This window comes from Postia placenta (genome assembly GCF_002117355.1).
Source record: "Postia placenta MAD-698-R-SB12 unplaced genomic scaffold POSPLAscaffold_3, whole genome shotgun sequence".
NCBI lineage: Eukaryota > Fungi > Basidiomycota > Agaricomycetes > Polyporales > Adustoporiaceae > Rhodonia > Rhodonia placenta.
Genome location: NW_020169834.1, coordinates 464,572 through 488,558, shown reverse-complemented (window position 1 = coordinate 488,558; position 23,987 = coordinate 464,572). Strand labels below are relative to the sequence as shown.

Here is a 23,987-nt window from a genome sequence, read left to right as displayed (position 1 = left end):
GAGGCAGCTCGCGAAGACATTCTACCTCTTCGGCTGTACGCTGTGACAGCTCCGTGTCCGATTCGATATCTAGCCGTATCTCGAGATAAGGGGCGCCAATAAGGCTTAACATCGGCACAAGGCGATCCTGGAAAAGACATGCTCGTCATCATCCCGAACTTCATTCATAAGGATGGGACTTACGAATAACCATACTTTCAGGTCATGGGGCTCTGCTATCACGCTGAGCTCGAGAACGCGAAGCCTCGGTACGCAACGCTCGAGCTCCCCGAGAGAGAGACAATCCTTGTTCGTATCCATATACATGGACAACCTGACGGGCGATGTCCGTCGGAGCAATTCCAGGTACTTGTATGATGATTTCTGTGACACAGTTTCCCTGACAGTTAAACTGTGAACCTGACAATTGTTTGGCCAATCTGCGAGTTCACTAAGATGAAGGGCGCATAAATGGTCCAGAGCAGGCCAACAGTCCGTCGCATCGGGGACAAAGCTGCATATTGAAGTTGTGAACTCCCTCAAGTTGGGGAAAACGCGCACCAAGGTGGAGACATGAGCGCCCTTGCAGTTAGACAGCCGAAGGGTCTTGAGGGAAGGATGTGACGGTAGGGACTGTGTGCAAGACGATTTCTCCGGCCATGGCTCCGAAAAACGGTCCAAAACGCCCTTCATCTCGAGTGTCTGCAAGTTGTCCATCGCCACAATGTCCTCCAGCACGTCCTCCACCTGACACCAATCTATGTTGTGGAGGACGAGGGTACGGAGTCGGCCCGCCATCTTGGACCCGCGGAAGAATCCCAGCCGGCTCCACCCCATATACTGAAAGTCCTGAAACTCCAGCGTATGGAGACCGTCCATAGCTGCGATCGCCACGCAACCTGGCAATTCGATGTAGTCGGAAAGCGCCTCAAGCTTGAGCGTCCGCAAGGTAGTGCGAGCACCCTGTAATATGTTTGTCACAAGCGTGAGCACGCGCGAAACCTCATATGAGCTGCCCTTAGGCCGCCCATACCGCCCAAAGATGTCTTTGCCGATACTGCCTTTCTTGATCTCTAGCGTGCGCACACACCCCAGGCGGTTAGGGACGTCGGCCAGCATGTACGGGCAAGCACGAAGAACGTCCCTGGGGCTTTCGAGCGTCACGGAGGCGAGGACCCTGCGCATCGCAATGTGGTAGAGCCCTCTTGCGGTATAGGACAGCGCCAATGCGTCCTTTTGCGGGAGGGTAGATACGATGGCGAACAATACATCCGTGTTGAGCTCTGCAAGGGACCGGCCTGGAACAGCTGCCTAATGTCGCTCGGTGTTATTGCTCTTTGAGAAGAGGAAAAACTGTACACACTTTGCGATTCTGCTCCAAGACAGGCGTCGGTGGGGAGATCACGCGCCGAGTCGGTATCATCGTGGAAAAGCGAGTTGGTTCATGCAGGGTTCTGCGCTCGCTGTTTATGGCCCTGGCAGGCCTACGCCACAACAAGACAGAGAACGCCACATCCAAGCGTACGATGTGTCACCAAGCATTTGCAGTAATTAGGAGCACGCGGAACAATTGTCCTCCTCTTGCGCCACAGGGGATTGGCATGGCTGTATCTCCGTCGGCTTGGAGAACATTATACCGTGATGTGGCGCCTTACTGTACAGGCCGGACAGTCGAGGCTGGTTTTCGCCTGCGCCACCCAGTCTTGTGCTTTGATGGTCCAGGCTGGACACAATGCAAACATACTTCTTTGGGGCCGTGGACGTGGCGGTCCAGCAGCGCCGAAGGCTGTTGCAGCGGATTCCATATCGTTAGGCCTGCCAGCGCTGTCGTGCCTCGTGTGGTAGCAGAGAAATATTCGCTCGGCTATCCATAATTGGCCCCCTCGACACTTCCCGGGTTTCTTTCAAGAGAGTCCAGACTCCAGAATTGTATTGCATGATTATGATGCGACATTACTCTAGGCGTTGCAGTCGCTGTAACTAGGTGCAGTAGCATTATTCACTATCAAGACTGATTCGGAGACAACATTTGAATTTGTCTCATCTTGCCTGGTCAGGACGCGGATGAGCGGCACCACGGACGATGTCGGTGGGCGTGAACACTACACCTGCCATATGCGGACGCCCCGATCGTCCCGAGCTCGCTGTCCTCCCATAGCCGCTCGCTGCCGCACACGCCCACCACCACCTCAGTCCGCCCCCGGCCGCAGCTCACTCTTGCCCCCCATGGGCGCGTCTCAGTCCTCGCCCCAACCCCCCGACGAAAAGGTCTTCGCCGCGGAGACCCCCATCCAGTTCTCGCAGGACGTCGTGAACCAGCTGTCCGACCACCTTGCCTCGCCCGACCCGCCGCCGGAGCGCCAGTCCTCCATCGACGCGCACGTCCGCTCGCGCATCCACGCCGAGCTCGCGCGCCTCCGCGACGAGGAGGCGCAGGTCAAGGCGGAGATCGAGCGTGCGCTGGAGAAGGAGAACCTCGACCGCGAGCGCGAGATGGCCGGCGCGGCGAGCGCGGAGGAGGACGGCGCGGCGGCAGGCAGCGTGAAGAGCAGCGCGGCGCTGATGGGCGACCTGGAGGAGCTGCGGCAGAAAGTGGAGCGGCATCATGCGCGGCATGAGGAGCAGGACTACTCGACGGTGCAGGCCAAGGGAGATGCAGTCGTCTCGTGCTACAAGTGAGTTCCCTCTTTCATCCAGTGATTGCCTGTTCTAAGCCGGTCCGCTGCGCATAGAAACCACCCGACGACGCCTCTTGAGTGCTGGCGGGAAGTCAGCGAGTTTAAAGCTTCGGTCTCACAGATCGAGGAGGTAAGTCGTACCGACCGCTGTGCTATTCGCTCCAAACTCATCTGTCCTCAGCAATACGTGCATTCATTGCGGTAGCCGGACATATGCTATAGATCACTAGAGCGCCCATGCTACACCTACAACACTGTGAATACATTTCGCTGCCACTACTACACTGAAGATGATGTCATTAGTACAAAGTCAAAACCGTCCATGTTCGTAAGTAATCAGTGTCCGTCAGCAAGAAAAACGTTCGTCATCGTCATCATCATAAATACCATGAATAAATGCTGCAGGTCGCGCTACCGCGGTGCAGGTCCTTCCTCGCCGCCGTACGCATACCCCACCGCCTCCTCGGGGTCGTCCGAGTATACAGAAGCCATGCTCATTTGCGACAGCCGGCTCGCCTCTGGGTCGTTATTCGGGCGGCTGCGGTGCAGCGGGAGATAATTGCCCAGCCACGAGCGACGCGGGTCCATGTGCCCCAGCGCGGCCATTATCAGGCTCGTCGAGACGCGCGTCTGGCGCTCCTCGCCGCTCGCAGTCGAGTACTCAGACATCGCACTCGTAGTGGACAGCCGCTCCCGCCGCATTTTCGGGCTCGCGAGAGGCCGCTTAAGGAAGGGCTGCACGGGCGACGATGTGTTTGAGCCTGCGGGTGAGCGCGGGGTTGGACTCTCGAGCTGGGGGGTAGTCACCAGGAGCGGTGCCCGCTCGATGCGGGAGTTGGCCTTACCCAGAGGACTAGGGCGCACGGGCCTGTGCTGTGTTGACCCTGGTCGCTGGGGTGATACTGTCGCAAGGCATATGACACAGATATCCTCCAGCTGAGTGAGGAGACACGCACCTTGCCTGGGCTTTTGTTTCTCCTGTATGGGCGACGGGCTCGACGATGGCGCCGGGGGCACAAATTTCACTCGTCTCTTTTCATGGCGTGAGGAACGATGCGTCGAGGGGAATTGAGTGTACGAGCCGGAGAGCGTATTCCTGCGCGTGTTCTCCTTGACTTGGAGAGTCGCGAGCTAGCCGAGTATGAGCAGACCATAACACAGCCACAACAGCACAAGATGGCGTACAATTTCTCTCCGGTCCTTCTCCCTCTTCCGCTGGATGCATCGGCCCCACCACACCCAGATGACAACTACAGCTACAGCCAAGAAGACGCCGCCGGCAGCGCCTCCTGCGATGGCCGCGACCGGGACGGTTGATTTTGGGTGGCTGAGCGTAGTAGTCGTCGGCAGCGGCGTGCCTTGGTAGATTGTTGTCGTCAGGACCTGCTCGTCCGAGGCCGAGGGGTAGATGGTCGTGAGTACAGTCTGGGCGTAAGAGACGGAACTGGTTGGACCGAGCTGAGAAGAGCCCTGCGTCAAATCCGACAGAGTGGCGCTCATTCGAGAGGGGAGACGATGCGCAGACAGCGGACGCTGGGCACGGCGGGTAGAATACAGAGGAGAAGCTGTGAAAGGGGGGGAAGCCGAAATATCTCCATAGCTGGACGGGACGATGGCCCGCCACAGTCGGAGGCCTGCCTCGTGCTCCCTTGTACTCACGCTGACACCTTCACCCTATTCCCAGCCCACCAGCTGCGGACGTTCTCGCACAGCACGACAATTACATAGAATAGACAATAGCATCATCAAGTACTATAGTACAGCCTTACAACTCCAGAAACTCATGCAGCAGCCTCAGTCTCCAGCTGAGCCAGAGCAGCCTCATTCACCGCCTCTGCTTCTGCCATCATCCTCTCCTCCAGCGTCGCTACACGCACCTGCGCATCCCGCCGCTCCGACTCCAGCTCCGCATAACGCTCCTGGAGAATCTTCTCTCGTCTCTCGAGCTTCTCAACCTCTTCCCGAAGCGCAGAAACTCGTGCGGGGCCGGTGGCGCTCTCGTTTGTGTGGAGCTGTGCGAAGGTCTCGTAGCCCACCTTCACCTTCTGCATCTCGTTGAAGGCCTCCGCAATGCGCTTCGTCAGGGCACCCGTGCGCGCCTGGTAGCCCCCGAGTACAATGTTGAGCTTCTTCTCGGTCTTGGCCGCCTTGTTCGCCTCCTTCGCCATGTTCTGTCGGCACTCTTCGAGCACCGCGCTGTACCCGGCAATGCGCGCGTCCGGCGAGAGCTTTTCGGGCTCGACCCAGGTCTTGGAGCTTGCGTCGAACACCAGCTGTTGCCGAACGTGCGTCCACGACAACGTCTCGTCCGCCTCCTCGAGCCCCGAAAGCGCAGCGATGCCCTGCTTCATCTGCTCCTCGTTTGCGTTGGGGTAGCCGAGAGCGGTGGCAAGTTCGTCGTGAATAGCGGATTTCGCCGCAGCAACGACATCATCAGGCGGTAGCTGGTAGGACGATGGCGTGCTGCCGGGATGCACTGTGCCAGGGATAGGGTGGGCGAGGGAATCGTGCAGTAATAGACTCGCCAGTTCTTCGTGAATCAGGTTCTCCGCGGGCGCAAACTCCGTCGGCGTGGCTTCGTCGAGTGATAAGTCGCGCAACAGACGCTCAACATCCACGTTCGGGGGACGGGGGAGCCCTCGCTGCACGACTTGCGACCGCCTAGCCAGGGCCTTCTGCTGCTCCTCTTCTCGCTGGCGTCTAAGCCGTGCATCGCGCTCGCCAGCGTCTTCCCCATCGACTTCCGGCCCCTCAGCCTGCTCTTCCGACTCCTCGTCTTCAGGCACGAGCAGCTCGAAGTTGTTCTCTGGCTTCGGAAGACTCATGAAGCCCGCTTTGAGTGCCCTCTTCGCAGAGGTCGTGCGCATGCGCAGTTCTCGTGGGGTGTCACCCACAGACGAGAAGCGATCACTTGTGTTGATGCTGAGCGTGTCGTGCATGGGTGTGCGCATGAGAGCTGTGCCTGGCGTGACCTGGACATCCTGTGGTGTCGCTGAGGGATCAGCACTTCCACCATGCAAGGGAGTTGCTAGCGGGTTCGGAGTAAACGCGACTTGGTGTCTCGGAGTTGCCCCCCCAAAGCCTGTATCACCTGTAGGATCAGAATGAAGAGGAGTGTTCTCTTCTCCTAGCAAAGGTGTTTGAGCCATGGTCATGTTGCGTAAATTTCGAGCCTCCGACAACACATTGTCATCTGTAAGATGAGGCGTCACTGAGTAAATAAGTCATGGGATTTCAAGCAAGGTACGTACGTTGGGGCGCAGTGCGAGGCGTCCGTGCCATTCTCGCCTTCTCTAAACCCTCATAGTCGCTTAGTAGCCGGTTGCTCGCCTCGCTGCCTCCAGCAACCAGTGCCTTTGCGTTCTCACTTGCCTGGCCAATCTTGACAATATCCTCCAGCTCCGCCTCACCGACTTGCGCCGCGGGAAGCATCAGCTTGCGCCGGCGTCCAATAGACTCCGCCTCCTTGAGTTTCTGAATCTGGGCATCGCGTGCGGCGACGAATTTTGTCTGATGTGGCGCATTGCCGCCCTCCTTCTCGTTTGTTTTGCGCTGGCGTTTTCTACGTTCAGCTTCTTCCTCATCTGGCTTGCGCTTGTTTTCGAGGCGACGGAGACTTTGCCCAACGGGAGCAGTGGTTGCACGAGCTTGTTCGTCAGACGTATCGTAGAATCCAGCCGAAGGCTTCTTCTCGAACGGAATGTCCGCATTGTACTACACAAGGATTATGAACCATGAGCATTGAGGTCTCCGCCAAGAGAGGAGCAACAACTCACATCCATTCCCTTCTTCTTAGTCTTGTGCCGCATACTGTCCGATGGTGAGCAGCAGCAACATGTCATATAGTTAACACACTTACATGATACCTGCCGCCTTCAACTCCCGCTTCTTCTGCAGCACAGCCAAGCGTCTTGCCTCCTCAAGTTGACGTTCACGGGCCTTTCGCTTCGCCTTCTTACCTTGCGTATTTGCAAGACGAGCGCGAGCCTCAGACAACATCTCCTTCTCTGCATCTCGGGTTAATCGTCCGCCTCTGTGACGCTGGACAAGTGCACGCACCATCTTCGTCCATATCAATAGGGTCAGGTCGCGCGGGCTTCGTCTCCGGGTCAGGGTCGATCTCTCCAGGCCTGAGCCTCCGGACATCGTCTGCGCTCGGCCCCGCCTCACCACCAGGCCCTGCGAGGCCCAGCTCCTCGCTCTCCTTCGCCTCTGCCTCATCAAGCAGCTTTTGGTACCGCTCGAGACATTGCGTAGCAGTACGGCCAACAATGGGTGCGATGGTCCGCCATTGCGTTGGCATGAGCTTCGCGAGGTGGAGCAGCTTCTCGTCCTCGGTCTATAGAACGGTCCACGTTAGGCCCTTGGACACCTTACCAGTTTGTAGCTACCACAGACCTTGGACCATTCGGTCTTTTTGATCGAGGGGTCCAGCCACTCGTACCAACGCGCCTTGCATTGCTTGGGGGTCTTCCGCACCAACAGAGACGAGATACGTGCCCTGCATAGAACATGTAGTCGGGCCACAATGCAAGTAAGGACGCAGACTTACCATTGGTTCTTCCCGTATTTCGCAATGGCTGCCTTCAGCACTTCATCTTCCGTGTTCTAGTCGCGACATGATTAAGAGCGGACAGGCCCACGACACGGACGTACTCACTTTCCACACGCCTGTGCACATGAGGATAAAGCATGTTAGCGAAGCGCAAAGCATGTGTGCTGGACTCATACATACCTCCTTTGATGATAATGCGGACCATGGCGGCGAGGATGAGCCCTTGCAGGAATGGTGTCAGTGAGGGTGGTTGAGTGTAAGTGGACTGGGTCAGAGTTACACAGTGGGACAGATTTGGAAGTTTGAAGCGGAGATAGATTTGAATGCCCATTTGGGAAAGCCACATGGCTAGCGGGAGTCTGGCATCACTCCCAAATCTCGATCAAGGATCGAACCTCGGCTTTAGCGTCTCGGGATCAACAACAGTCTACAACATTTAGCGGAGCTTCGTGTCACAGCAGCAGACTTGTGGGAGATACGATTGCATTACCCCGTTGCTTACTCAACGTCCTGCTTTTTTTGAGCATTGAACTCTCTTAGGCATCAATTGAATCGAGCAACAGCCGCATTGAAACCCCCGAGCGTCTTAAAACATGTCTCCTCCGTTGGAACTTGAGGTTTTGAGCGAGCTTGCATGATAGATCTGATTTGATTAGATAATGGTCGTACGTAGGAGGTAGCCTATGTCCACACGCGTTTGTATTCCTACCACCACGATGCTGCCATTAAAATTTCTCCTCGCCACCTGTCGCCCGTTTATTTTGAACATCATCATCCATATGATTCCTTTTGCCGCTGCATACAATTTGTGACCCTAGTACCACAATAATCTCCGGAACAACTGGGGGTGCAAACGCTGATCCTGGGGACTTCCCTAGAACACCGACTCATACAATCCACAGACCCGTACACCGCGGGCTTCTGCGCTGTGTTCGCATCTATGTCAAACACATTTTGTACACCCGGATCCGACATGCGCTCTATGCTCTCGATTCGGTACGTATTCAACAATCACTCTAGACGTCAACATCAGACAAAAAGCGCGAACACAGTTTTGATGCCCTCCGTCCCGCGATGCAAGAACCCACCGGCGTTCTAACTACGATGGTGGTCCGATAGCTCATTGCATCCCATATCGTTTGTGGAGTATGATACTGGGCTGCACCGCACTATGGGGAATCTCAATATGAGCGGAAGGCCGGCCGCAATTTTGCCTTCCCGGCAGACCAACAAGCTCAGGACTCACAGCGCTTGCGAAGCAGCCATCGTGCGACTCGGGCAGCCTATCTTTGTCTTTCCACAGGACGATCGTCGACCACATCCACCACCTATCGGAGTCGTACACTTCATGTTCTCTGCCCCCGTGATTTGTGACCAGGCGCCAATCCTGCCAGAAAACATCTGTGTCTCGACACAGTCGCGTTTTCCGGACAGATACCCACGTACTCAACCAGGACTAAGCGGACACCGCCCAGTCCTCCGCACATCACGGTATGAAGGCGCGCGGCACCTTCTAGCGCGTAGCGTCACAGCGCATTCAGATGTCGTCTTCTCGACTGGCGCAGCACACGCTGTCATGTCCGCGCCTCACAGCTGCAGCGGGAGGGACGCACCGGCGAACATTGTAGTTTTGCGGAGCTTTCTAGGAGCTCGGAACAGTGTGGTCTCTTCTATCTTGCAGAAGCGGTCACATCTGCTTCGTGTGGCGGCATCAGCAGATACCCGCGTTTATGGCTGGGTCAAGGCTGGGTGCTCCAGATCGCGGCGTCATGTAAGGCGGTAAGATAGGGGTCAGGAATGCCCCATGCCTCCATTGGTCTTCGCTATTCCCAAGGGACCCTTTTGCACATCAAGGCCTGCGTGTGAAGGGAATGTTTTATACTAAGATGGGAGACGTAACCACGGACCGAGGGAGTCTGGAGGCCGGAAATTAACAATTGCGGCGCGTCTCCTTCCAACCGTGGAACTGCCGTACCCCAGAGTACATCCGCTGTATGAGTCGTCCCACGAGCAGTGATCCTACACATCCGTAGGATCAACAGATGCCGGACTGAGCCACCACGCACTATTTAATGTCCGCGACCGGGATGGAAAGTCTGACGGAGGCGCAGGGGACGTCATGAGTTTTTTGTCGGGCGGAGAAATAGTGAGGCTCGCTCGCATTATCGGCGCATCTGGGGGATCTTCTCGGGGCATCGGCTGCGGTTTGATTTGCGTTGCAGTTGCGATTTAGTGCGTTGCGACAGAGGGGTGATGATATACACGCGATATACCGTTGAAGTCACATAAGAACTCCGAACAGCGTCATGGCGAGCTGCGTGCACATTGTTTATGGATTGGAAATGGAGGATAAACGACACAAGCGAAAACACCGGTAGCCGCCGGGAGCAGGTCGGGTCCGTCAAAATCGCAGGAACACCGAGATATGCGCGCTAAAATGGCAATTGAGTCCGGGAACCAAAGAATCGCCGCGCCGCCGGGCCACAGAGCCAATCAGCAGGACCGCCAAGAACGCCGGGCGGTTGGTGTGAAACGGAAAGATGCCATCGAGGACTGCAAAGACCGTGGCGCGTCCCGCAGACGTCGACGACGGGGGGCAGGAGACGGATGCGAGCAGCTGTGTCGAAGGCGACAAGCGTCGCAGCGCAAGCCAGAGAGGACGGTGCATGTCAACGCGCATTGCGGGAGAGCGGCATACGGTGGCTGGAACGGGGAAGGCGACGGCGAGAGTTGTGCCAATCACGGCAGGGGGCGCGCTAGGCAATGTTGAGATGGCAGGGGTTGTCTGATGAGAGCGAAGAGTGGCTGGATATCAGCGTGCCCCCGTCAGGTGCAATGGACAGGAGACGCAGACCAAGTCGCCCAGGAGCCGAATTAGCCGGCTGTTGGCCGGATGTGGCTGCTCGCGACCTCCGCCTCGACTTGAAGGCCGCCGGCGTCCCGGCGTTCCTGGCCACTCTTTCGGCACTGGCTAGCCTATAGAAATACCCGACATTCCGGCCGGCGTCCGGCCAGCGCCTCCCTTTACAACTGCCTCAGCCGCTCTCTGCCCTCCATCAGCCCCTTCCTTCTCACCACCATCCTCCTCCGCCATTCAAATACGACACCCCCTCTCCCCTAGTCGCCTTTTTCCCTCCCCCATTGTCTTCCGTCGTCGACCCGTACGCGTAGACACACCCGAGACACCTTCGGGCACAGCGTAGTTTAGCCGCGGCCTCGAGTTGATCACCGTAGTCCCCCCGGCCTTCTACGCGCCATGGAGTCCCCAATGCAGAAACCCGCAACCACGGACGATGTCCCCCCATTTACCGACGAGAAACCCTCTGCGTACGTCTATTTAAAGCTGTTCACCGACGCTAGTTCCATCCTCAACGCGTGTTCTGCTCCGCCAGTTCCAAGGCGCCCGTCGTAAGAGGCGCTAGAGCGTGCACTGTCTGTCGGGCAGCGAAGGTAGGACCAGCCTGGCTCCCTTGCGGCATGACTGTAGTATATATTCATGCCTGCTCAGATGAAATGCGTCGGTGCCGACGACGGCAACAACATCCCTTGTCAACGATGCAAACGCTCTGGCGCAGAGTAAGGCATTTCAATTTATTTCAGCCCCCGCCTCCGTTGATGTTCCCGTTAATTCAGATGTATTTTTGAGAAACATCGCCGCGGTCGTAAGCCCGGCTCAAGGTAAGGCGCACCTTCCCCGACGGTGCGATGATTTAAATTTTCACTAGATTGTCTGAAGCGTCGAAAATGCTTCGACGTCTCGAGAAGGGGCTCAACACGGCAAAACAACAGAAATCCACCGTCGCAGATTCTCTGACCCTCCCGCCGCTCCACAATTCTCGCGGCACTGATGCCCGTTACCCAAACGGGGACAGCTTCGGAGCGTCCAGCTCTAGCTTCTCGGACAACAAGTTGCCGCCGTTGAACCTACAGCAAGAGGCTCACCTTCGATCGGCGCCCGGTTCCGACTCCGAGATGGAGGAAGACGACGATTCCAGCTACACAGATGGAATGTACCCTGCCAGAATGATCAAGCAGAATGCTCGTAACTCAAGTTTCTTCAAGACGATCTTGAACCCCGAGCAGGCGGACACGCCCGTCCCACACTCCGCTGTCTCAGACCGTGCCTACCACTCTCAGTCACCCACATCAGCTCCACCTGGTCAGCGCATACCTCTAACGGACCTGTTTAGGGAGCAGAATGAACTTCAAGATCCTGTTGACGCTGGTCTCATCGACGAGGAGACGGTTTCACAGCTGTGGGACATGTTTTTCATCCGTCTGAACCCCTTTATATGCCTATTCGACCCTGCCCTGCACTCCGTCTCGTATGTGCGCAAGCGCTCCCCGTTCCTCTTCACGGCGCTCATCATGGCCTGCTGCAAATTTTTCAAAACCGAACTCTATGTCGAAGTGCTGCAGCTCGCGCACAAGTTCGCTGTCCGTGCGTTTGCCGAGAACCAGCAGAGCGTCGAGGTCGTGCAGGCCTTTGCATGCATGACCTACTGGAAGGAGCCAGACGACACGCGCACCTGGACTTACATCGGCTACGCCTGCCGGATGTCCGTCGAACTTGGTCTGAACCGTTACGTCGGCAAGCCTCAGGGCGAGACCGAGCTCCAGCTGCGTGAACGCCGGAATCGCGAGCGCACGTACCTCGTGCTGTTCGTGCACGACCGCAGCCTCAGCATGCAGACCGGCAAGCACTGGATGCTCCCCGTGGACGAGCTTGTGCGCCATACGCACACATGGCACGAGGAGGGCGGCGCACACATCCGCCAGGAGGATGTCATCGTCGCAGCGTTCACCGATCTCAGGACGATCGCGGCCGACGTCACGGACGTGTTCAACATGCACCATGGTGGGGGCGGCTTGAGTCATGAGGAGCGCAACTATGAAATGCTCCTGCGCAGCTGCAACCAGAAGCTGAACAACTGGGTCGAGGTGTGGCAGACAGAGATGCGGCGAGGTAAGCGGTTGCTGTATGCGCGCATATATGCAGCGGTCGCTCATGTTTTTACAGCGAAGGGAAACTCGTATCATTTTTCAATGTTGATGTTCTTCCAGCTGCATGTTAGACTATTCCTCAATACCTTCGTTATCAACTCGTCGAGCCCGCAGGTATGTACCCCCAGCTCGACAGTACCAGCAAAGGCTCATAAATCACGCAGGCAAGTGGAGGGGTTAACATACAGGCGCTCAACATGTGCTACACGAGTGCGATGGATAATCTGAAGATCATGGCCGAGGACTTCGCTCAGGTCCAGATGCTTGTTAGTAGTGACAATATCTTGCAGGTCATCGTTCACTCACGACTGATCGCACAGCGCTACGGCCAGGACTCGACGACGGTTATGACAGCTTACTCGGCTGTGGTTTTGATGAAGGTACGTCGCGCCCGTATTGCATCACACCGCTTATTTACGCTATGGATCGTCATAGCTCCTGCGTGGCAACAACCATTTGTTGCGTCTCGTGGACGATGCCGCCAACAAAATCCATTCGATGATCAGTAAGGCTGCGGAAGCGTATCATAACGCTGCACTGTTGTCACCAGCGTCATCATCTGCGGAGTATCACGCCCGCTTCTTACAATCGTTGCTTGCCAACGATGTGTACAAGCAGCAGCAGCAGCAGCAACAGGTAGAGCAGGAGCGCATGAAGCGGGAGTTGCCCTCTTTAAACGTGCATCATATTCCGCAAAATGCCCCCGCTCGTTCAACCCATGGGTATGCTCAATCGCAGGCGTACCCACAAGCATCACAACCGGTTGACTACAACAGTGGCTACTACGTGCAGTCGTCCGTCGCTTCGCAGGCATCTGCAGTATCCTCAGGAGCATCTACCTCGTCGACCATGTCTTCGCCCTACACCCCGACACAGCCCGCTGGGTATTCTCAGGTGCGGGACGGTGACTACGCCATGACCGACGCGTCCGTGCGCCACAGCTCGCTGAGCAACCTGAGCTTATCGGGGATGGCGACGACGTACGCGCAGTACCAGGCGCAGCCGACCTCAGAGCACGATGCGTCATACTGGCGGAAGATGTGGTGCGACCTTGGGATCGATGGCAACGTGGACCCGACGTCGGCGTACGGCGTGTACCAGGCAAACGGCGCTGGTGACAGTGCGTCGGCAGCGGCCTCGCAGGCGTCGTACGGCATGACATACCGCGATACGCACGTCGGCGACCACGGCTACCAGAGCCACCATCCGCAGCCGCAGCCGCAGCATTATCAGTACCCTGTCGTAAACGCGTACCAGAGCGCTGCTTATAGCAGCCGATGACGTCCCCGCATCCCTCACTGATAGCCCTGGTCTCCCATCTTGAACCATGTGCTCCCGTCCTATGTATTTATCCCTCCGCCGCGTCTCCCGCCCTCGTCTGTCCGTCCGCCTGCCTGTCTTGTCGCGCCCCTTGCCCAGGAGTATGCAACCCTTCGTCTACACTACGGCCTGCTGTCTCTCTATTTTTATTTCTGCCTGTCCCTTGTACTATAGCCTGGTGTGATAGTGTAGACGTTCCGGTGTAATGGCTCTTGGGAGATCTTGTCGCATCATGGCTCACAATGCAAGTTCTTCTTGAGATCACATTCCTGCTGTGCATTACTGGTGTCTTCACCTTGAGACTTTCTCCTACTTTATGCGCCGTGAATATTGTATTTCGGACCACATCACGTGCGCTCAAAAGCACATATCCATAGCCAAGTTTCATCATGTAACATTACCGCGTACATTATTACACAAGAACAAATGTCCAACCGTCCGCGTCATGACTCGTCACCAATGTACAAAATGACCACTTGCCGCCCAACAGCTGCAGCGATCCTCGGGACACCGCGCGCGGCTAGGAAATCGAACGCCCGTACATACAACGGGCCATTTGCCATGGAGAACGAAGCGAGCGGCCCGTGGGGATTTTGTATATTGTGGACATGAATGACAGCGCCCTTGGTGGGCGACCTGCTCGAGATGGCGAAGTAGTCTGGGTACGTAGGGCACCATCTATGGGGGATAAGTAGACGAACCAAGGGAAGCATGGGGGGAGGCGTACTTGAATTGGGCACTGCCATCTGGGAAGCTGACCCCAGTGATGTTCGGCTTGCCGCCGTGCAGGTCCGTCAGGTCCCAGATTGAGAACGTAGTTCCGTACGACGCGCCGATGCTGGATACCATGAGGTTGGCATTCGGTGGGGACACAATAGTGGCGTGCTCACATATTGGGTCTGTCCCGCCGCCAGGACACGGAACCGGGCGACTTCGCGCTGATGCCCATGCTCGTGTCCACGAACGCGCGGGGATCGACGAGCTCGACGATGCTCGCGCCGCGCCAGCTCTCGAATGCGTTCTCGTCCGGGTCCTTGCGCCAGTCGGTGAGGAAGATCGAACCGCGGCAGTCGGCGACGAGCAGCTCCTTGCTCGTCGTCGGGTGCGAGGTGACGGAGGTGAGTGGGTAGGGGAAAGGGGAGACGAGCGCAGTCGGTTGCGGGCGGTCGAACTCGCTGGTGAGCTCGGTGTTAGGGTCGGGCGAGCCGAGGGAGGGGATGTCGATGTCCGGCGTGAGGTCCCAGACCATGAGCATTTTATCGTCTGGAGGCGCTGAGCTTGTGTACACCCCAGTGAATCGGAGTACTCACCTGAGACTGTCGCGAGGTAGCGGGCGCTGTCTTCGCCTTGGCCGCCACAGAAACACATGTCGTTCACTTTGCCGTGGTGCCCGCTGAGGCCGCCGCCGAAAGAAAAGACGTACTCCATGGACTTTGCCGATTTTGTGAGCAGGAAGAGGCCGAAGTTCTCCCCTGCTGCTGCGATTCTACGTGTGAATGGGTCATCGACAGGTCGCGCGAGGGTAAATGTCTCTCGGACGTACTCAACGGACCAAGCATCGGACATGGACGGGGATGCGACTTTAGACGACCATGCGAGCGTAGTTATGCGGGTGCCGACGTGGAAGTTCGCGATCAGTTTGGAAGACGTAGGGGTCTGCCTGAGTGAGTGAGTTCAGCACGGGCGAGTGGAGAGAAAAACCACAGCTTACGACTAGAAGGACCTCGACGGAGTGCGCACCGCCGATGGCGACGAGGTCTGCGCCATCTTCGTGGGGGCATGCGCGGACGGCGTAGATGTCTGTGTCGTGAGCGTGTCGGACGTCCATGGGCGCGGCGGGTAGTTTGAAGGTGGCGGCACGCGTCGCGGACGCGCCGCCACCCGCGGGCGTGTTTGTTTGGGCATGTTAGAATCCAAGGCCGTTGGACAACAAGCGCAAACACGGCCTCCTCCTCCTGCCCATGCCAAGCAAGGCGCCGAATCCATTCCTCTTCGTCGGGCTCTCCCTCGCATCGTTTGGCACGTTCTGCTGGCTCGTGAAGTACAGGGCAGCGACACACCCCGCGTCCAAGCAGCCCAGGCACTACGACAGCCCCCTCATCCCCCCGCGCCACGCCGACTAGCCCACACACGCATCACGCGTTCCATGCCTGCTATTCTCGATAAGCTCGCGCACGCCCTCCATTTGCACAACAAGCACCCTGCGGACTCGCACCCCGTAGAGCCCACCACCGATATGAGCGCGTCCGCCGCCCCCACGCCCGTGTTCGACAGCAGCAAGGTCGCCGTCATCTTCGTGCTCGGCGGCCCCGGCGCAGGTACCTTCCCGTCCCCCCCTCCCTGATGCGCGCACCCTGACACCGCCCGCCCGCAGGCAAAGGCACCCAGTGCGCCAACCTCGTGCAGGACTACGGCTTCTGCCATCTCTCCGCGGGCGACCTGCTCCGCGCGGAGCAGAACCGCGAGGGCTCCGAGTACGGCGCGATGATCCGCAACTACATCCGGGAGGGACAGATCGTGCCCATGGAGGTCACGATCAAGCTGCTCGAGAACGCCATGCGCGCCGCGCTCGCGAGCGCGCCCGCCGCGGCGGACGGCTGGGCGGACGGCCGGGGGCGCTTCCTCATCGACGGCTTCCCGCGCAAGATGGACCAGGCGGTCAAGTTTGACGACGAGGTGCGTGTGTGGTGCTGGCGCTGAGACCCTGAGACGGACGGCCGCAGGTGTGCCGCTCGTCGCTGGTGCTGTTCTTCACCACGACGGAGGAGGAGATGCTCAAGCGTTTGCTGGAACGTGGCAAGACCAGTGGGCGCGAGGACGACAACGAGGAGAGCATCAAGAAGCGCTTCCGTACGTTGAGCTACCTTTGTAGGCTACCTGTGGACATTGACCGGCTATCAGGCGTGTACAAGGAGCAGACGATGCCCGTGATCGCGCATTACAGCAAGCAAAGCAAGGTTGCCACCGTGAGTCCATTTGATTGTGCATCTTCAATAGCTTGACAGGCTGCCTTGTAGATCGATGCGACAGCCACGATCGAGGAGGTACATGAGAAGGCCAAGGATGTAGTTGGGAAGCTGCTTGCTGGTGAGGTCACACGCAATGTCACCGTCTAGACTGCATCAAGCGAGGGTTGCATGAACAATGAGATCTAGATACCAGTGGAGAACATAGGTCCGTTTGTACAGCACAGCATCATAACTACAAAGATCGACAGGCTACAAGGATCTATACAATTGCATCTTGATTCGTCTTTCTCTGCAAATAAAGTGACATAGAGCCTATCGAGATCGTGAATGAGAATCATACATAGACAGCAAAGCCCGAGTTCTCATCCTTCGGGGCCACCGCATTGCATGTCGCCTTGCCCCCCTTCGGGATTTCGTGAATGTCGCCGTCGGCGCAGACGAGGTGTGCCTTGTCGTCGATAGCGTCCTGTGAATGTGACCTGTAAGAAGCGAGTGCAAGGGCTGTACGGCGGCACTCACTGGCTCCCACTCCCATCCCCCGCATCGGACATACTCGACGACGAGGGGGCCGTCGCCCTCTGTGGTCAGACTGCCGTCCTCGGCGTACCTGAGGAGGAGGTGCGCGCCGTCCTGGTACGCGGCGCCCAGAACCGCTTTGAGCTTCTCCGCGAACGCAGCGCGCGTCTCGTCCGAGTCGAGCTCCACCGCGGGGTCGCGCCGAGGGCGGACGATGACGACGTCGAGCGCGGCGCCGCGCGGGGGGTCCACGCGCGCGGCAGGGGCGATGCGGAACGCGGGCTCGAGGCGGTCGACGTTGACGACGCTGAGGAAGTACGCGAAGGGCCCGGGGACGTCGACGGTGGGCGTGCCGTGCGGGTGCGGCGCGAACGCGCGCGCGGCGGGGTCCCAGCGCTCGACGGCGCCGGACGCGCGCAGGGGGAGGAGCGTCGCGGCGGCAGCGTACCAGCGCGCGATGTTCTGCGCCGCGGCGGTGTGGAAGCGCGCGAGGGACGGGTCGGAGGCGCGCAGGGCCTCGGAGTCGGCGAGGATGGACGCGTGCAGCGCGGTGGACGCGACGACGGCGGAGACGGCGGTGTGTGCGGGGGCGGCGGCACGTGGGGGCGGGACGAGGGTGGTGAGGGCGAGGGCGAGCGGGCGCGCGGGGGCCGCGGGGGCGGCGAGGAGGGCGCGGAGGGAGCGGAGGCGGTACTCGGTGGGGTCGTCTGCGGGGGCGGGGGGGAAGAGGGCGGCGTAGAGGGCGTTGGCGGTGCCGCAGGGGACGAGGGCGAAGGCGAGCTGGAAGGCGGCGGCGGCGCGGACGGCGGCGGGGGGCGTGTTGGTGAGGGCCTCGATGATCTCGTGGAGGGTGCCGTCGCCGGAGCCGAGGACGACGGTGAGGGGCGCGGGGTCGGCGTCGAGCTGGGCGGCGACGAGGGCGGCGGCGTGGCCCGGGTGGGTGGTCGCGTGGACGGCGGCGGGGGCGATGGCGGCGGAGTGGAGGAGGGGGAGGACGTGTGTGGAGAAGAACTGGGCTGCGGTGCGGTCACCGCAGGCGGGATTGTAGATGACGAGCGTGGGCATAGTCGGAGCGGGCGTTGAGATGGGCGAGTGCGGCGTCGAGGCTGGCAGGTGCAGCGTCGAGGAAGGTAAGTGCGGCGTCGAGGAAGGTGAGTGCAGCGTCGAGGCCGATGGGCTCAGCGTCGGGACCGTCGAGCAAGACGATGGCCGATCGAGCTAGAGATGATCGCAAGATCAGATCAGATCACTGTCCTGGATCTGCTACCGATCTAATCTGCCTCCTCCCACATGTCCCTCTATCTCGCTCGCACCCACGTCCTCGGCCGCTCCCTCTTCTCGCACATCATGTCTACTGCCGCACCGCCCTTCAAGCCTTTCAACCTCGCGCTCATCCAGCTCGGGCAGACAGGCCCAGACAAGTCCGGTCCGCCTCTCGCGCTCCTCTCTGACAACTCGCGTTCACGCTCACGCCCACACCCCATACAGCGAACCTCGCGCACGCGCGCGACCTGATCCTTGAAGCTGCAAGCGGCGATGGAGGCGCAAAGCCCAAGCCCGATGTCATCGTGCTCCCCGTGCGTCTCTCCGCATAGCGTCCGCTCACACGATATAACCCCGCGCAGGAGTGCTTCAACTCGCCGTACGGCCACGTCCACTTTCCTGTCTACGCCGAGACCATCGCGTACACCCCCGGCCAGCCCTACGACGTGCACGCGTCCGCGAGCGAGTCCGTCAAGCTGCTCGCGGCGACGGCGCGGGAGGCCGGGGTCTGGCTCATCGGAGGTGCGTGTCTCGTCTTATCTCGCCCCCCGTTCCCAGGGTCTCACTCTCGCCGCCGGCCGCGCCCACAGGCTCGATCCCCGAGCGCGACGCGGCGGACAAGAAGCTCTACAACACGACGACGGTCTACTCGCGCACGGGGGAGCTCGTCGCGATGCACCGCAAGGTGCACCTGTTCGACATCGACATCCCGGGGAAGATCACGTTCAAGGCACGCAGGCCTGCTGCCCCCGCTCCCTGTGACACGCCGCTCATGCACACACACGCAGGAGAGCGAAACGCTAACTGGCGGGACGACCATGAACTACTTTGACACGGGTGCGTGCTGCCGTTCTCTGTGAAGCGCGGGGAAGCCGAACACGGTGGGCAGAGTTTGCGCGCATCGGTCTGGGCATATGCTACGATGTGCGGTTTCCCGAGCTGGCGATGACATACGCGCGCAAGGGTAAGCTTTGTGTACAGTGCGTCTACACTATGTGTGACTGTCTGTAGGGTGCCAGGTCCTCATATACCCCGGGGCGTTCAACCTGACCACCGGGCCGCTACACTGGGAGCTGCTCCAGCGTGCACGGTAAGGCGGTTGTGTCCGCATAAGGCGCCCGATGCCGATTTGGTGCTGTGCAGGGCGATCGACAACCAGGTGTTCTTCTCGATGTGCAGTCCTGCGCGGGACATGAGCGCGGGGTACCACGCGGTGAGTGGTCTCGGCCGTGCGCGCGCGAGCACATTCAATGACGCTCGCCTGGGCTCAGTGGGGCCATTCGATGATCGTCGATCCAATGTGAGTAGTGCGTTCGGGGGTTCTAGCCATGGCTGAGAGGATCGTCGGTTTCAGGGGCAAGGTCATTGCCGAGACGGAGCACGAGGAGGACATTGTGTACGCGCGCATCGGTATGTGTGCGAGAGGGCTCCCCGACGACGGCAGGCTGACGGCGTGTGCAGATCCGACGGTGTTTGTGGAGGCGCGTGCGGGGATTCCTGTGACGAAGCAGCGGCGGTTTGATGTGTACCCCGACGTGAGCAGGGGGCTGTAGTAGCTATTAGCACGATATTGATAACAAGTACTGTGGTCGGGATTCCTGTGACGGAGCAGCGGCGGTTTGATGTGTACCCCGACGTGAGCAGGGGGCGGTAGTAGCTATTAGTACGATATTGATACAAGTGCTGTAGTCGGGATTCCTGTGGCGGAGCAGCGGCAGTTTGATGTGTACCCCGACGTGAGCTAGCAGCTATTAGTACGATATTGATATTGTATAACAAGTACTGTAGTAGCGCCTTACGTGTGCGGGCGCCAATCTGACGAGGATTTCTGGCAGGTTCGACGAGGTTCGACGGCGTTCCTTGGCCGCTTTTATCAGCTCTTGTCTCCCAGCTCTGCTCTGCCTCTCAGCTACTACTCCGTCGCCGTCGTCTTTGCCCGCCATGGTCAAAGAAACGTGAGTCTCCTGCGTTTCCTTCCCCACCGTCTCCCCTCATCCGCCGCAGCAAGTACTACGATCTCCTCGAGGTGTCCCCAGACGCCTCAGAGTCCGAGCTCAAAAAGGCATACCGCAAAAAGTGCGTCCGCGGCCCTCACCCTGGGCGAGACCGTCTGCTGACCATCGATGCAGAGCGCTACGACTGCACCCGGACAAGGGCGGAGACCCAGAGCTGTTCAAGGAGGTCACGCATGCGTACGTCCCCCAACGTTCAGCCGCGGCCGCGGCCGCCACTCACGTTTCGCGCGCAGCTACGAGGTGCTCTCAGATCCCCAAAAGCGAAGTGTCTACGATGCGCGCGGAGAGGCGGGCCTCTCAGAGTCAGGCGGTATGGGCGGTATGGATCCCCAGGTGCGTTGCTCTGCCTGTGATTGTTCGCGCAGTCGACCCTTATACGTTTGTTCAGGACCTTTTCAGCCAGCTGTTCGGCGGTGGTGGCTTCTTTGGCGGCGGCGGCGGTCCCTCGCGCGGCGGCCCGCGCAAAACAAAGGACCTGGTCCACCGCGTCCACGTCACACTCGAGGACCTCTACAAGGGCAAGACATCCAAGCTGGCACTGACGCGCAACGTCATCTGCAGCAAGTGCGCCGGCAAGGGCGGCAAGGATGGCGCGGTGCAGTCGTGCACATCGTGCAGCGGCCAGGGTGTCAAGATCACGCTGCGCCAGATGGGCCCGATGATCCAGCAGATCCAGCAGCAGTGCGACACGTGCAACGGGACGGGCGAGATGATCAACGCAAAGGACCGCTGCAAGACGTGCAACGGCAAGAAGGTGATCTCGGAGAAGAAGATGCTCGAGGTGCACATCGACAAGGGCATGAAGGGCGGCCAGACGATCACGTTCCGCGGCGAGAGCGACCAGGCGCCCGGGGTCACCCCCGGCGACGTCGTCATTGTCGTCGAGGAGAAGCCGCATGAGCGCTTCAGGCGCCAAGGGGACGACCTTGTCATCGACCAGGAGATTGACCTCCTCACCGCGCTCGGTGGCGGTCAGCTCGCGATCAAGCACCTGGACGACCGCGTCCTTATCGTGAAAATCAACCCCGGCGAGGTCATCAAGCATGGTGCGTGCCCGCCGCTTCATCTCTTCTACGCGCATGCCCATACTGACGCTGATGCCGCGCAGACGACCTGAAAGTGGTTCCAGGGCAGGGCATGCCATCCTACCGGCACCACGAGCCGGGCGATCTGTTCGTGCACTTCACGGTCAAGTTTCCGGAGCACATCGACGCCGCGGCGATCCCGGAGCTCGAGCGCGCGCTGCCCCCGCGGCGGCCGCTGGACAAGTTCCCGAAGAGCTACGTCGTGGACGAGGTCGAGCTCGAGGAGGCGGACACGCGGCAGCGGCAGCGCGCAGAGCCGATGGACGAGGACGAGGAGCAGCCGCGCGTGCAGTGCGCGAACCAATGATCGGTGCGCGCGTGTATGCGTGTGTGTGCGTTGTCCTCTGTATGTGTGTTTGGCTCTGCGCGGGCGGGTGCGTCGGACTGCTGCTGGTCTCCTGTTGTATTGTGTGCTGCTGTGTGTGTCGTTACGTCCTCCGTCTCCGTCTCTCGCTTGTGTTTCCCCCTGCCCCACCCCGCCCGTGCTGCATGACATCCCATTGTCTCCCACCACCTAGTGTACCACGCCCTACTAGTTGCATCCACGACTAGACTTCATACTCATCATTGTGACTGTATACCGCACCTACAGGAAGTCATGACACATGGAACGCGCGTGATGTGCTGCCTTGGCATTTCAAAGAAAAACTGGAACGGCGGTCATCTTGTGTCTGTGCGCGCACCGGCGACGAGGTCGCTACTTGCTGCAGTGCTGCGATGCGTTGCATGCTGGGCGGCTGTTTCCCATTGGCGTCACCAAGACTGTGGTTCTCACGAGAGGTGTCGTGCGCGTCAAACACGAACAAATTCTCCTCGAGCGACCTTCCACCTGATAGAATACAGGTAAAGTCGCGGATGGCTTTTGACTGCTCGAAGTATTCGATATGCTACAGCGAGAAGGGACCATGGCATCAGCAAAACCTCACTTTTGTTGAAGCACGATGAAACGGCTGATTACCTGAGATCCACCCGTATTCAGGCCATTCCGGCCAGATTCACTCACCCAGTGAATGCACGGAAAGTGCATCTGATTTCGGCGCATTTAGTCATTCAGCCCTGTTCCATGAGAAGTGGGATTTTGCTGATGTGGTCTCGACATAGCTACATAGACCCAGCAACGCATCGCCACAGACAAAACAGCAGGCCAGGGTAACAGGCCGTTGCTTCCGGGGCCCGCCCAGTGCCCAGTGCCGCCACACGTCCGCTCACGCACACATCGAGTTCAGCAGGCCTAATGATATGGAATCCGCTGCAACAGCCTTCGGCGCTGCTGGACCGCCACGTCCACGGCCCCAAAGAAGTATCTTTGCATTTCGTGCAGCCCAGACCATCAAAGCACAAGACTGGGTGGCGCAGGCGAAAACCAGCCTCGACTGTCCGGCCTGTACAGTAAGGCGCAACATCACGGTATAGTGTTTTCCAAGCCGACGGAGATACAGCCATGCCAATCCCCTGTGGCGCAAGAGGAGGAACAATTGTTCCGCGTGCTCCTAATTACTGCAAATGCTTGGTGACACATCGTACGCTTGGATGTGGCGTTCTCTGTCTTGTTGTGGCGTAGGCCTGCCAGGGCCATAAATCGCGAGCGCAGAACCCTGCATGAACCAACTCGCTTTTCCACGATGATACCGACTCGGCGCGTGATCTCCCCACCGACGCCTGTCTTGGAGCAGAATCGCAAAGTGTGTACACTTTTTCCTCTTCTCAAAGAGCAACAACACCGAGCGACATTAGGCAGCTGTTCCAGGCCGGTCCCTTGCAGAGCTCAACACGGATGTATTGTTCGCCATCGTATCTACCCTCCCGCAAAAGGACGCATTGGCGCTGTCCTATACCGCAAGAGGGCTCTACCACATTGCGATGCGCAGGGCCCTCGCCTCCGTGACGCTCGAAAGCCCCAGGGACGTTCTTCGTGCTTGCCCGTACATGCTGGCCGACGTCCCTAACCGCCTGGGGTGTGTGCGCACGCTAGAGATCAAGAAAGGCCCTATCGGCAAACACATCTTTGGGCGGTACGGGCGGCCTAAGGGCCGCTCATATGAGGTTTCGCGCGTGCTCACGCTTGTGACAAACATATTACAGGGTGCTCGCACTACCTTGCGGATGCTCAAGCTTGAGGCGCTTTCCGACTACATCGAATTGCCAGGTTGCGTGGCGATCGCAGCTATGGACGGTCTCCATACGCTGGAGTTTCAGGACTTTCAGTATATGGGGTGGACCCGGCTGGGATTCTTCCGCGGGTCCAAGATGGCGGGCCGACTCCGTACCCTCGTCCTCCACAACATAGATTGGTGTCAGGTGGAGGACGTGCTGGAGGACATTGTGGCGATGGACAACTTGCAGACACTCGAGATGAAGGGCGTTTTGGACCGTTTTTCGGAGCCATGGCCGGAGAAATCGTCTTGCACACAGTCCCTACCGTCACATCCTTCCCTCAAGACCCTTCGGCTGTCTAACTGCAAGGGCGCTCATGTCTCCACCTTGGTGCGCGTTTTCCCCAACTTGAGGGAGTTCACAACTTCAATATGCAGCTTTGTCCCCGATGCGACGGACTGTTGGCCTGCTCTGGACCATTTATGCGCCCTTCATCTTAGTGAACTCGC

At 58.9% G+C, this 23,987-nt stretch overlaps 11 protein-coding genes across 11 annotated transcripts in view; 6 read left to right on the top strand and 5 right to left on the bottom strand.

Moving 5' to 3' along the window:
- The window catches only part of POSPLADRAFT_1134749 (hypothetical protein), a gene marked incomplete at both ends in the record, with an annotated part of 8,192 nt that extends 6,790 nt beyond the window's left edge, over positions 1-1,402 (bottom strand). The window contains 3 exons of the mRNA XM_024484515.1: positions 19-127; positions 184-1,290; positions 1,343-1,402. Coding sequence (XP_024341514.1) covers positions 19-127; positions 184-1,290; positions 1,343-1,402 — 1,276 coding nt within the window. The remainder of the gene's footprint in view (positions 1-18; positions 128-183; positions 1,291-1,342) is intronic.
- Positions 1,403-2,205: 803 nt separating this feature from the next.
- POSPLADRAFT_1044191 (hypothetical protein) lies at positions 2,206-2,862 on the top strand (the record flags this gene model as incomplete). The annotated part of the gene is made up of 3 exons (XM_024478488.1): positions 2,206-2,654; positions 2,712-2,787; positions 2,839-2,862. The coding sequence occupies 3 exons, from the start codon at positions 2,206-2,208 to the stop codon at positions 2,860-2,862; spliced, it is 549 nt and encodes a 182-aa protein (XP_024341513.1).
- Positions 2,863-3,068: 206 nt separating this feature from the next.
- POSPLADRAFT_1053515 (hypothetical protein) lies at positions 3,069-4,157 on the bottom strand (the record flags this gene model as incomplete). Its single annotated transcript, XM_024480416.1, has 3 exons — positions 3,069-3,559; positions 3,614-3,788; positions 3,843-4,157. The coding sequence occupies 3 exons, from the start codon at positions 4,155-4,157 to the stop codon at positions 3,069-3,071; spliced, it is 981 nt and encodes a 326-aa protein (XP_024341512.1).
- A 222-nt stretch (positions 4,158-4,379) lies between these two features.
- Positions 4,380-7,445, bottom strand: POSPLADRAFT_1166812 (hypothetical protein). The gene is made up of 9 exons (XM_024487939.1): positions 7,393-7,445; positions 7,318-7,328; positions 7,210-7,265; positions 7,056-7,158; positions 6,717-6,996; positions 6,517-6,664; positions 6,434-6,467; positions 5,909-6,371; positions 4,380-5,850 (listed from the first exon to the last, which is right to left on the bottom strand). Exons 1-9 carry the CDS (start codon positions 7,415-7,417, stop codon positions 4,439-4,441), a joined length of 2,532 nt encoding a protein of 843 aa, XP_024341511.1. The 5' UTR covers positions 7,418-7,445; the 3' UTR covers positions 4,380-4,438.
- Positions 7,446-10,468: 3,023 nt separating this feature from the next.
- On the top strand, positions 10,469-13,799 carry POSPLADRAFT_1073166 (hypothetical protein; the record flags this gene model as incomplete). Its single annotated transcript, XM_024482575.1, has 9 exons — positions 10,469-10,539; positions 10,605-10,662; positions 10,721-10,788; positions 10,846-10,890; positions 10,938-12,178; positions 12,233-12,330; positions 12,381-12,482; positions 12,537-12,596; positions 12,652-13,799. The coding sequence occupies 9 exons, from the start codon at positions 10,469-10,471 to the stop codon at positions 13,495-13,497; spliced, it is 2,589 nt and encodes an 862-aa protein (XP_024341510.1). The 3' UTR covers positions 13,498-13,799.
- A 180-nt stretch (positions 13,800-13,979) lies between these two features.
- POSPLADRAFT_1053512 (hypothetical protein) lies at positions 13,980-15,364 on the bottom strand (the record flags this gene model as incomplete). Its single annotated transcript, XM_024480415.1, has 6 exons — positions 13,980-14,214; positions 14,264-14,374; positions 14,427-14,799; positions 14,847-15,022; positions 15,080-15,192; positions 15,248-15,364. 6 exons carry the CDS (start codon positions 15,362-15,364, stop codon positions 13,980-13,982), a joined length of 1,125 nt encoding a protein of 374 aa, XP_024341509.1.
- Positions 15,365-15,772: 408 nt separating this feature from the next.
- On the top strand, positions 15,773-16,652 carry POSPLADRAFT_1133889 (hypothetical protein; the record flags this gene model as incomplete). Its single annotated transcript, XM_024484408.1, has 5 exons — positions 15,773-15,854; positions 15,911-16,212; positions 16,260-16,386; positions 16,438-16,502; positions 16,554-16,652. The coding sequence occupies 5 exons, from the start codon at positions 15,773-15,775 to the stop codon at positions 16,650-16,652; spliced, it is 675 nt and encodes a 224-aa protein (XP_024341508.1).
- Positions 16,653-16,669: 17 nt separating this feature from the next.
- Positions 16,670-18,086, bottom strand: POSPLADRAFT_1073164 (hypothetical protein; the record flags this gene model as incomplete). Its single annotated transcript, XM_024482574.1, has 2 exons — positions 16,670-16,971; positions 17,025-18,086. 2 exons carry the CDS (start codon positions 18,084-18,086, stop codon positions 16,840-16,842), a joined length of 1,194 nt encoding a protein of 397 aa, XP_024341507.1. The 3' UTR covers positions 16,670-16,839.
- A 282-nt stretch (positions 18,087-18,368) lies between these two features.
- On the top strand, positions 18,369-19,837 carry POSPLADRAFT_1044185 (hypothetical protein; the record flags this gene model as incomplete). The annotated part of the gene is made up of 11 exons (XM_024478487.1): positions 18,369-18,447; positions 18,510-18,598; positions 18,647-18,806; positions 18,875-19,014; positions 19,073-19,121; positions 19,174-19,248; positions 19,296-19,374; positions 19,428-19,497; positions 19,556-19,584; positions 19,639-19,694; positions 19,746-19,837. 11 exons carry the CDS (start codon positions 18,369-18,371, stop codon positions 19,835-19,837), a joined length of 918 nt encoding a protein of 305 aa, XP_024341506.1.
- A 388-nt stretch (positions 19,838-20,225) lies between these two features.
- On the top strand, positions 20,226-21,691 carry POSPLADRAFT_1064891 (hypothetical protein; the record flags this gene model as incomplete). Its single annotated transcript, XM_024481870.1, has 6 exons — positions 20,226-20,239; positions 20,289-20,360; positions 20,414-20,476; positions 20,533-20,632; positions 20,688-21,345; positions 21,408-21,691. The coding sequence occupies 6 exons, from the start codon at positions 20,226-20,228 to the stop codon at positions 21,689-21,691; spliced, it is 1,191 nt and encodes a 396-aa protein (XP_024341505.1).
- Positions 21,692-23,006: 1,315 nt separating this feature from the next.
- Positions 23,007-23,840, top strand: POSPLADRAFT_1053508 (hypothetical protein; the record flags this gene model as incomplete). Its single annotated transcript, XM_024480414.1, has 3 exons — positions 23,007-23,066; positions 23,119-23,755; positions 23,797-23,840. The coding sequence occupies 3 exons, from the start codon at positions 23,007-23,009 to the stop codon at positions 23,838-23,840; spliced, it is 741 nt and encodes a 246-aa protein (XP_024341504.1).
- Between the last annotated feature and the right edge of the window lie 147 nt (positions 23,841-23,987).

Excerpts from the sequence above, each read along its gene's own strand:
- POSPLADRAFT_1166812 (XM_024487939.1), bottom strand. The coding sequence starts at position 7,417 with ATGGTCCGCATTATCATCAAAGGAG. Across the intron at positions 6,997-7,055 it reads AAAAGACCGAATGGTCCAAG|ACCGAGGACGAGAAGCTGCT; the intron begins GTCTGTGGTAGC and ends ACCGTTCTATAG. Across the intron at positions 6,372-6,433 it reads CTAAGAAGAAGGGAATGGAT|TACAATGCGGACATTCCGTT; the intron begins GTGAGTTGTTGC and ends ATCCTTGTGTAG.